Source organism: Juglans regia, chromosome 6, assembly GCF_001411555.2.
Source record: "Juglans regia cultivar Chandler chromosome 6, Walnut 2.0, whole genome shotgun sequence".
In the NCBI taxonomy this organism is placed as follows: domain Eukaryota; kingdom Viridiplantae; phylum Streptophyta; class Magnoliopsida; order Fagales; family Juglandaceae; genus Juglans; species Juglans regia.
In genome coordinates, this window is record NC_049906.1 from 33,682,363 (window position 1) to 33,694,393 (window position 12,031).

General features: G+C 33.2%; 1 protein-coding gene across 1 annotated transcript; it reads right to left on the reverse strand.

Moving 5' to 3' along the window:
* Positions 1 to 9,391: 9,391 nt before the first annotated feature.
* LOC109012091 (transcription factor MYB54-like) lies at positions 9,392 to 11,188 on the reverse strand. The gene is made up of 3 exons (XM_018993566.2): positions 10,694 to 11,188; positions 10,011 to 10,451; positions 9,392 to 9,834 (listed from the first exon to the last, which is right to left on the reverse strand). Exons 1-3 carry the CDS (start codon positions 10,806 to 10,808, stop codon positions 9,638 to 9,640), a joined length of 753 nt encoding a protein of 250 aa, XP_018849111.1. The 5' UTR covers positions 10,809 to 11,188; the 3' UTR covers positions 9,392 to 9,637.
* Positions 11,189 to 12,031: the final 843 nt, after the last annotated feature.

The following is a 12,031-nucleotide window of genomic DNA, read 5'->3' on the forward strand; positions in this document are numbered from 1 at the left end:
GAGGTTTTAAAACAAAACCTAAGACAAAACTACGTCGTTCTATTATAATATTTTTTAATATATATATTAGGCTGGACAGACGAGTGAACATCCAGGCAGGCTGGGGCCCAGCTCGGGGCCTGTCCCTTGACATCTCATAGCGAGCAGGCAGGGGTCAGACCAAGGGGGACAGGGGCGAGCGGAACAGATGTGAAGGCATGCCGCCCAACCCTATACTAAGCTTTTGTTATGTGAGCAACGAAAACAGTAACTATTTACAAAAATCAAGACTATATAATATCAAAATTGAAACTTCTATTTCCATAAAAAGGTTAGAAAACCAGATTTATCGGTCATAAAGATGCTATAAAGTTTTCGTGGTAGTTGCAAAGTAGAAGAAAAAGACAAAGTAATACTTGTTGTCCAAGGTTAGAAAACCTCTGTCATTCCATTGCCTTCTCTATATATATGTTGAATATCAAAACTCAAAAATTTGCTAAACTCAAAGAATATCTTCCCAAAGATTCACATACATGTAAGGAGGGGCTTTTAAAACCAACTAACTACCAACAAAGCATCTGATTCAACAATGAGAAGGGAAAAAAAAAAAAAAAACTAGTTGGTAATTACATAAAGAGATGACAACTTTTTCAGTAGAAAGTTCTGCAAAAACATTTGTACTAGTCCCCAAGTAAATGGAAAATCCATGTATATATGAAATAAACGTAGTGATCAATATGTTCTTGTGCAAATCACCGCAATTGAAAGCAAACACAATATTGGATGTAAAAAAAAACATATAGTGAATGTATATACATATTTTTTTAAAGAAGAAGACTTTCTTTTGCAAGTTGATCAGCAACAAAATTACCCTCTGTATGAATGCATTTACATTTTCCTTTAACTCACATTGTTTAAGTGTAGTCGTAGAACTGAAATCGAGAAGTGCACCGGACAGGCCACAGTTGCTGAGATTTCTGTGCTTCCCCTTTAATATTGTGATGCATTCCTTGATATATTTATTATAGATTGTGATATATATTAAATATGTGAATTTATTGAATGTGAGTTATTATTTATATTCGTGAACAACTATCTTAAAGAGATACATTGGTTCAATGGTATTATTTTGATTTATTTTGTAGAATAAGTGAAGTGTTGGACTTTGACGGACACAATGCTTTGGCCGGCCAAGCCTTGTACGTGGGCCAAACAGTCACAACATTTGAGTGGTTGCACACGGGCCGAATATGCACTTGGATAGGGTGCAATGCAATCAATTTAATTGAAAATACACTTATATATGAAGATTCGAACCAGTGCCCTCACTTCCTCAAGGGAGGCACCTGACCACTCGGCTAAGCATGTCCTTTGGTCTTTAAGTAAAACATCATGATCTTTAAACCAGTAACTACTAATTGAAAAGTCACAAGTTAAGAGTTGTGATCTTTCACATGGTGCCACTTCATTTTCTATAAATAAAGGATGAGACCCACGAATTTTAATATTCAATTCTCTCATATTTTCAATCACTTACACAATTTTATAGAGAAACTTTGAAGGAAAAAAATTGGAATTGCTATCTGCAGTTGGTGACAAATTTGTTGTATCATGGAGGTGAATTGCTTGTAACCAAGTCGCAAACTCTTTCGAGTGGGAAAATTATCACCTTAAAGATAGTGTTTCACACGCCTCAAAGTCACATTTATTTTTCAGATTAATGTATCTGCACAATTTTCTTCAACATTCCTTAGGCATCATTGGAATGCCTATTCGACTACATCGAAAGCAATATGATTGACACTTTCACATATTTTTGTGACTTTCCAAGATATTACGTTTTTCAACAACCAAAGACTATGTCAACAAAAGGAAAGATTTTCCAGCTCGAGAGGTGTGATTTCATTACTTATCTCAAAAATTAACTTGATTTAATAGAAAGTATTACTCCTAATCTTTTACATTGTGCCACTTCATTCTCTATAAATAGAAGATGAGACCCACGAATTTTAACATTTCATTCTCCCACATTTTCAGTCACTTATACAATTTTGTAGAAAAACTTTAAGGAAAAACTTCAAAATTGCTATCTAGAGTTGGTGACTAATTTGTTGTATCCTGGAGGTGAATTGCTTGTAACCTAGTAGCAAACTCTTTCGAGTGGAGAAATTATCACTTTAAAGATAGTGTTTCACACGCCTCAAAGTCGCATTTATTTTTTAGATTATTGTATCCGCACAATTTTCTTCGACATTCTTTAGATATCATTGGAATGCCTATTCGGCTACATTATAAGCAATATGATTGTCACTTTTACAGATTTTTGCGGTTTTCCAAGATATCACGTTTTTCAACAACCAAAGACTATGTCAACAAAAGGAAAGATTTTTTTAACTCGAGAGGTGTGATATCATCACTTATCTCGAAAGTTAACTTGATTTAATAGAAAGTATTACTCCTGGTCTTTCACATGGTTCCACTTCATTCTCTATAAATAAAGGATGAGACCCACGAATTTTAACATTTCATTTTCTCATATTTTCAGTCACTTATACAATTTTATAGAGAAACTTTGAAGGAAAAACTTCAGAATTGCTATATGCAGTTGGTGACTAATTTGTTGTATCTTGGAGGTGAATTGCTTGTAACCTAGTAGTAAACTCTTTCGAGTGGAGAAATTATTATTTTAAAGATAGTGTTCCACACGCCTCAAAGTCGCATTTATTTTTTAGATTACTGTATCTGCACAATTTTCTTCGACATTCCTTAGGCATCATTGGAATGCCTATTCGGCTACATCATAAGCAATATGATTGACACTTTTACAGATTTTTGCAGCTTTCCAATATATTACGTTTTTCAACAACCAAAGACTATGTCGACAAAAGGAAAGATTTTTAACTCGAGATGTGTGATATCATCACTTATCTCAAAAGTGAACTTGATTTAATAGAAAGTATTACTCCTGATCTTTCACATGGTGTCACTTCATTCTCTAAAATAAAGGATGAGACCCATGAGTTTTTAACATTCCATTCTCTCATATTTTCAGTCACTTCCATAACTTTGCAAAGAAATTCTTAAGAAAAAACTTCAGAATTGCTATCTGCAGTTGGTGACTAATTTGTTGTATCCTGGAAGTGAATTGCTTGTAACTTGGTAGCAAACTCTTTCGAGTGAACAAATTATCACCTTAAAGATAGTATTCCATTCGCCTCAAAATCGTATTTATTTTTTAGATTATTGTATCCGCACAATTTTCTTCAACATTCCTTAGGCATCATTGGAATGCCTATTTGGCTACATCGTAAGCAATATGATGTACACTTTTACAAATTTTTGCGGCTTTCCAAGATATTACGTCTTTCCACAACCAAAGACTATGTCCTTAACAAAAGGAAAGATTTTCTAGCTGGAGAGGTGTGATTTCATCACTTATATCAAAAGTTAACTTGATTTAATAGGAATTATTACTCCTTATCTTCGTAAAATATGATCTTATTAAATCATGGGAATTAATTCATGATTGGCTTAATTAATAGACAATGGTTGAAAATGTATTTCACCACAAACAACTATATATATATATATATTAATAATTATTCATTTTGTTTTCAAAACGAATTAATCGGGGCTAATATTATATATATATATATATATTTATATATATGTATGACCAATACACGACCAGCTTTATGAAATTCATTAACTCACCTACACGCAAGTACATGGCTAAGAATATTTTTTAAAGGATAATTAATAGCTAGCAATATCGTCGAAACATGTCTAGTTGGAATTAATATTTTAGTACTTCACGATAGTTGGCTTAATTAATTAGTACGTACGTATAGAGTACTATATAAGCTAAATTAAAGTACAACAATTAATATTGCTGAAGGTGATCAGTACTACTCTCATGACAGATTAATCAGTTGGCAATATGTCCCCATCTTTATTTATTAGGTTGGTCGAGGCTGCATGTTGTACTCTTGTTTGCAAAATGAAATGAGATAATTTTATATAAAAGTTAAAAATAAAATAAAATAAAATATTATTAGAATAATAATATTTTTTAATATTAATATTATTTTAAAATTAAAAAAATAAATTAAAATTTTAAAAAATTAAATTATTTATTATATTTTATGTAAAAATTTATAATAATTAAATAAAATAAAATGAAATAAATTGAATTGAGATAATTTCTCAATTCAAACTGCCCCAATACCAGACTAATTTCTTAATTAATGATCTACCTACAAACCAAAATTGTAATTAGATCTTTGAGCTAGCTAGCTAGGAGTACGGATTGGAATCATTTATATTAATGATCATAAAACTGTTAATGTATTAATCGAATTAGGTTTGAATCGATATTATATATATATAAATATATATATTTACAAAGAAATATATATCTACTCTATTATAATAAGTGGTTATCTAATTGCTACAATAAATTTTTTTATTTTACTGTTAAATTTTCTTATTTTTCATTAACCTCTATTGTTTTTTCTGTTAACTTCTGACCCAACACATCAGTTCTTTACCTTCAACCCTCCCAAAAGCTTATTTTGATTATTTGTCCCCGTAGGCCTCCACCACCACCGACTTCTTGAAAATGGGGGCCACACCGTCGCACACGACACAATGAAGGTGAAGAAAACCAATGATCTCCTATCATTTTCCCTGTTCACTACTGCCCTGTGCTGGCAACTCTTATACCTTCCATTGGATAATGCCTACGTTAGGGCTGTACAGAAACCGACGCAACCAATCTGCTGCATCAGGAACCGGCCAGAACCAATGGAGAACCGGCCGGCGTGCAGTAGAATATTACAGAAACTGACGTTCAGCGGTTCAGTCCCAATTTGAAGCTAGGTCAAACTGTTGAACCGACAGATATAATAAATTTTTTTTTTTTAATATACCCTAATCAAAACAACGTCGATTTAAATGGAACGACATTGTTCTATACCTATAAATATATGATAGATAATAGAAACGACACCGTTTGGAAACGACATCGTTTTATTAAGGACGTAAGGAAAAAAATATGTCTGAAACAACGCCGTTCCACTTAAACTTGAGTGGAACGGCGTCGTTTCAGTATGGGGTCTTCTTCTTCCCCAACCTTCTTCCATTTCCCGATCTTTTCTGCAACTCACTCACTCTCTCTCACTCACTCACTCACTCACTCGCTCACTCACTCTCTCTCTCTCTCTCTCTATCTCTCTCTCTCTCTCACAGTAGAATCTCACCGTTAGGAGAACTGATGCCGACCGAGAACCACCAGAGAACCGCCTCGATCGGTTTCCTCCTCCCTATCGACTAGTTATGGTCTGTTGCTCCCCCAGTTTTCCAAACATTGGTTGGTGTCAATTTTGCCCAAAAACCGTGCCGAATACGTCAGTTTTCACCCCTAGCCTACGTACGTACATTTATCAAAACAAACAAAAATCAAATCTTTATAATATCTATCTTTTATTGGCCTACTATAGCTTGCTTGGCGACGACACTAGTCGCAACGATGATGGATTCGGCAATGACAATTTTAGAATCGACAAAGATTTTGAAAGGGATGGTGGAGAAATCGACTTTGTTGACGATCTCGATCATAATATGGGTGCCGAAACGGTGGGGCTGACTGCCACTGAGGGCGATGCTATTGGCCATCCAAACCTCGAAGAGGATGGGCTTCAACTCTGCCTGTGGCGCGTATATGGTGATGGTGTAGGCTGTTGGGCCACTTCCGATGATGCAAACTTTTGTTTTCAGAGTCTGTAGATCATCCATCGTGGAGACCATAGTTGAGGCCGGAGTTGAAGAAGATGAGGATCGGGATTTCAGAAGAAATATGAAATCGAAAAAGAAGAAGAAGAAGCAGCGGACGACACATAGAAGGAAAAGAAATAAAGCCTTAAGGGCTATGGCCAAAACGACGTCGTTTAGAGAGAAAGGGAGGACTGGGCTACAAGCTACGGGCTTGGCATCAAATCTGAATGGGCTGGGCCCAAAAGAGAATAAAATACACTAAAACAAGCCTAGCCCGAAAAAGAAGGGTCTAATAAAATAAAATAAAAGCACATTAAAATAAGAAAATAAATTTCACAACTCAGTAATCATAAGTACCAGAATTTTATAAACAGAACCACAATAGTGAAATATCCTCAAAGAGGTTATACAGTTATCCAGCAAAATATAATACAAATCCAAAATACATAGACAAAAGAGGAAATAAATCTCATTTGATCCAAAACACGCCATTAAATACCATTATCTTGATGATGCAAACTCAATCATTTTATTAAAATACTGATCGTAGTAGTTAATTTGTTTGTTAAAATTCCTTTGTAATATTCTATTAATTATATTACTTGTATAAAAGTTGAAACAATATCTTCTAAACTATATATGCCATCAACTATTTTTACAAGTTTTGTAAAAAAACATATTATTTTTGTAAAACAGTTGTTTAATCTAACTAGACAAACGTATTTTGCACGTTACTTTGACCTAGTGTATATATATAAACACACACACCAAGACTCACCCATTTGAAAAAAGTTGACATTCCAGCTGCTTCTTCTAATTTAAGTTTTCCATTTTAATTCTTAATTATTCTAATGAAATTGGCCCCAAAAAATGATTATTTGTGATGATTTATTTGTAACAAATCAAATATATTCATTTTAATAGAAAATAATCATTTTCACAAGCTACACTCATGGAGGTTATATACATCTATATATTGTACTTATCTCCATTAGTAGTTTTGGTTTTATAGGTGATTAATATTCTTTCCACATGCATGATATGGATTGTCATGCTATTTGATTGTATGCTTATTTGCGACCAGTTATTTTCAGCAAAATAATTATTTCCAGCTAAAATGAATTTATTTTTGTCGCAAATGGTCATTTTCATTGCAAAAAAAAAAAGTCACAAATACCCGTTTTTCTTGTAGTTTAAAATAACTAATAATTATATGTATGTATATTTAACTTTTAACCAAAAATAAACAATTACTTGAAATTTGTGGAAGAAAATACATCTTATTTTGCGTTTTTTTTTAAAGAATAATATTGAATCTATTATTATTATTATTATTATTATCTACTACAATATATATATAGGATTTTGGAAGTATATAATATATATTTGTACATGAAGCCACGTCTTTAATTCCTTTCCAAATTCCAAATTTTGGGAGCTTATAAAAAGTTTACATCCTTATTTGTTTTCTTAAATGCATGCTTATGAGAATTGAGAGGACTTTAAAGCCGATGTTTATCTTTGTCATTTTTGTATAATTCTCTGTATATGTTTGGTAAATTAGCATCGATAAAGCTGTGGATCGATGCATGTTAATTAATGATGATTATGTGAAAGTGCTGCAATTTTTTTTTTCTCATCATCATCCGATCTCATCATCTTATGATGTGGTATTAGATGATTTGAGGTTATTTATTATATTTCATTTATGAATTTATCATCTAATTCCACATTATAAAATGCTGAGAGCTAGTTAGATGATGAGAAAAATAATGATGAATAGATCTAATACCACATCATCATGTAGATCTTCAAGTTTTCAGAATTAATGCATTAATCTTCAAATTCTCATAATCAAGAACAAAATTAAGATATCGACCCAATTTATAAGAAAGTGACGCACGTACGTTTAGCTTGTGGGGCTAGCTAGATCAAATGGATTAATAGATAAAGAATTAGAGCTCTTATACTCAGCAGCCGGCCTACGTCATGACCACACATCTGCTGAGGAAAAAAAATAAAAAAATAAAAAAAATATAGTGCTACTGAATAATTTTTTTCAAATAATTATTATCTTGTCATCATGCATTGAGCTTGCTTGCCAATTGTACAGTACTTAATTCATAATTCATTGCCAGTACTATGAAAAGCTAGCTAGCAATCGTTTGTTGGGCTAGTTATATATATGAAATCCTATATATATAGTGTGTATATATATATATATATATGAGAAATATTTTAGTTATAAATGAATTATATAAAAGTAAATTTATAAATTGACGTGATTTGATGTAATAAGTTAGATTATAAAGTTACTTTTAATATAAAATAGATCTAACAGATTACGTAAAATCATGCATGTATGTCAGTTTATAAATTTATTTTTATTTATCTTTTTATATACGTTACAGTTCTGTATATATATATACGTTATTTGATGTTGAAATCGCTGCTATAGACTTCTCGAATTGAAACGTCAATTAACGGCGATTAAAAACTCACCGTGATCTACCATTTGGCAGCGATCTCATGTTCGCTGGTAAAAGGCCAACTCCAATCCCAGCGATAAGAAAATCGCTGGTGTTAATTAACCCCGGCGACTAGTAATCGCTGCCAAATGCACGTACATACTTGAACTTATATTACGGCAATTTTGATTAGTCGCTAGCAAAAATAAATGGCAGCGATATTTTCACTTATAGCGTCAAAAATTAATCGCTGCCATATATCTTTCCCAGCGTATAACAACGGAATCCTAAAATGAATTTGCTGCGATTAAGTAGAATATAGCGGCGAAAAAATATTCGCCGGGAATTAATAATATGGCGGCGAGTTTTGGGTTCCGTTGGACTAGATCTAAAGTGGGGTTTTAATACCGGCGAAATAGCAGCGACTTATAAATCACTGGAATAGGCAGCGATTTGGTGTGTATAGCCGGCGATACATAAACGATGGTAAAAGTGTTTTACCTTGTAGTGATATATATATACCATACGGACGTACATGCAGAAATTACATTTTTTTTTTATCCCACGCATGAAGGCCGGTATGTACTGTCCTGATCAAATTAGGAAAGGTATATATCTAGCACTAATTTAGTAAGCTAGATCTAGTTTAAGCTGGTTTTTTTTCCTGAATTTCTTCTCTAGCTAGCTAGCTGCAGCGCGCAGATGAAGATCATGATATCTGCATGCATCAAGCTGCTTAGCAGCCTTCAGATCGATGCATGGTTAATGTAGTACTTGTAGTACTAGCAGTTGTACTGAATTATTAACTACAACTTGAAACTTTCTTTTGAAATTAACTCGTGCGCGCAGCTAGCTATATTATAGCTAGCATGCAAAGGTACGTACAAATTAATAAATATATATAAAAATAACAATATAAGTTATGCTATCCCCTTATATAATTAATTTATGTTTAGAGTACTCATATCAAATTGATCGATCAACACTAGAATCATCAAATATATATTTATAGAATTATCTGGGGATCAAGCTCATGCAAATATTTTAAGTACTACCATTTTATATGCTTCCTCCAGTTTGTCTTCATGATCTTCAGCCTTATATATAATTAGCTAAGTCATGTATATAAATATATATATATATATATATATATATATGCCTACGTGCTACGTACACGCGCGAGATCATGATCAGATCACGGCCTTTAAATGTAATCTCTCTGAATGCAGTAGCAACATACATGCATCCTGCAGGGTGAGGTACGTAGTAATTAGTTAGGCTCGATACGTACATATATATGTAAGTGATGATTCCTTTACAGTATGTGTCGTTTCCGATTGATCTGATGATGATGAAAATGATCATGATTCAGACACTATAACCATATATATATGCATACTAAGATGATCAGCTACCTAGCTTCCATTAACAGCCAAGAAATCTATGAATGGAACACCTACAGCCTTGCTCTGCTGTTGTTCCTGATCCGCAGCAGCTTCTAGCTGGTTTACCTCCTCATCATCTCTAGTTCTTGCATTGTCTATCACTTCACTTCCATTCGACTCCGTATTTACTTGCAGAAAATCATAAAACTCAATCGTCTGCCTTTTATCTGCATTAATATATAAGAACAATATGCATCAGTACTAAACATGTATGACTACTCATAGTAGCATCCTAAAATATATATATATATAAAAATATAGAGAGAGAGAGAGAGAGAGAGAGGAAGAAGAAGAAGAAGAAGAAGAGCTTTTTACAGTGTTTATCATCTCGATGGATTCTTACCTTCAAGCATAGTGATACAAGGACTTCGATCTTGAGAAAACCACTCTTTGGGATATTGGGGACGTGTGTAATTTGTGAAAGGGTACTCATATCTAATTTCACGGTATTTCTCAAAATTATAGGGCGAAAGGTTTCTTGTGTCACAGCTCTTGATCTGTACGGCTTCTTGCTTTAAAGAAGATTTTTGCTCGATCATTAAAGTCTGAGCGGCCCTTTTTGCATAAAGCTTAGATCTTTCTCTGCATCTTCGTGCCATGATAACATGCCAATGGTTCTTCACTGCATTATCAGTGCGACCAGGGAATAGTCTTGCGATTACAGCCCATCTATTTCCATGGATCCTGTGGGAAGCCAAAAGCCGCTCTTCTTCATCTTCTGTAAAAGGGCTTCTATTGATTCTTGGGTCCAGCTGATTGAACCATCTCAATCTACAGCTCTTCCCTGATTGAATTCATGATTTGTTTATATATGTTAGTTAAATCAGTACAGTACTTATTGGTTATATATAGTACTCTTTTTCCTCGAAAACACTTACATATATCAAACCCTAGCTAGATAAATATATATATATATATAGCAGTATATAGTACTACTTTTGAATAACAAGGATAGTCTATTAATCAAAAAATTAGTTTTCTCAGAGATCGAGATTTGTTAATTATTTGGTATATATAATATCTAACCTGATCTCCCTTGAAGCTTTTCTGCTATGGCGTTCCAGTTGTGGGGTCCATAGCGTTCCACCAACTCCCGGAGTTTCTCATCTTCAGCAGGCCTCCAGTGGCCCCTGGTGCACATGATCTTATGATCTATATCTTCCAATAAAAATGAATAAATACCACCAAAAAGAAACAGCAGGGCGGATCGATGATCAAAACCCTAGCTAGCTAGTAGCTAACTCAAGGATGACGATCGAGATTATTCCTCTAATTTCAAGTACCCTTTTGCTTGTTCTTCTTCTCGAGAAAAACAAGATCACAATACGTAATTAAGCATAGATATATATTAGCTAGCTGAGAAGGCTGGATCATGAGTACTGCAAGAAAGGAATTAAGGAAGGAAAGAACTGAAGACAAATTAAGAGGGAAAGGGCCCCCAAGAGATGAATTTAAGGGAGAGATATGAGATAGTGTTTTCCGTTAGGGAGTTGGAAGGTTTAGACAGACCCAGCACCTGAGATTGATGCAACGTCTCGGCTAACAAACGCCTTATAATTTATAAGTAATCACATATATATAGATAACATAATATAAATACATGACATGATATAAATATATAATATATAATAATATATATATATGAGAGAGAGAGAGAGAGAGTTTTAGAGAGAGAAAGAGACAAATGATCATGGGGGTTGCTTGGTGGTGTGAATTTGGTTCTGCTTTCAACGTCTGTCCAAGTTTCTAACCTAAAACTTCTACTACAACCCACCTCGCTAGCTTACTATATATCCTTTTTTTAATACATATTTTATATATCATGAATTTCTTTAGCTAAAAAAAAAATAATAAAAAGGCAAATAATTTCGTAAAAATTAGTGGTTTTTATAAATCATTACTGCATGTGATCATGATGATGATCATCATCTTAAATATTACTGATCTTAATTTCATGGACGATAAAGCAAATACTGCATGCAAGCTGCTGCTGCATATGCTTGATGCAAACAAAATTAAGCTATCCAAATTATTACCTTATAATCTAAAACCAGATTGAATCCAATGCAATATCGTTCATTTTTTATAGGTTTTTAATTGGGCTATAATAAATAAATATAATAATATAGTAAAATTAATGAATAAAAAATAAAATATATAAGCTGCTAGATATATATATAATTAGGGTTGCAGTACTAGTGCTGTGAGTTTGGTATTCTAGTTAGGAGCGGTGCTATTTTACCGCTCAGAGTAGCCCGCTGCAAGTTACCGCTAGGCCAAATTCACTTTTTCAATTTTTTTTCAATTTTTTTATCATTTTAAAACATTTTTAAAAAATATAAAAAAAATATCAATATATTAATA

Bases quoted from the DNA above. Each gene is read 5' to 3' on its own strand.
- LOC109012091 (XM_018993566.2), bottom strand. From the start codon at position 10,808: ATGTGCACCAGGGGCCACTGGAGGCCTGCTGAAGATGAGAAACTCCGG. The intron at 10,452-10,693 runs GTTAGATATTAT...GAATTCAATCAG, and splicing joins AAAGCTTCAAGGGAGATCAG to GGAAGAGCTGTAGATTGAGA. The intron at 9,835-10,010 runs GTAAGAATCCAT...ATATTAATGCAG, and splicing joins TTGTATCACTATGCTTGAAG to ATAAAAGGCAGACGATTGAG.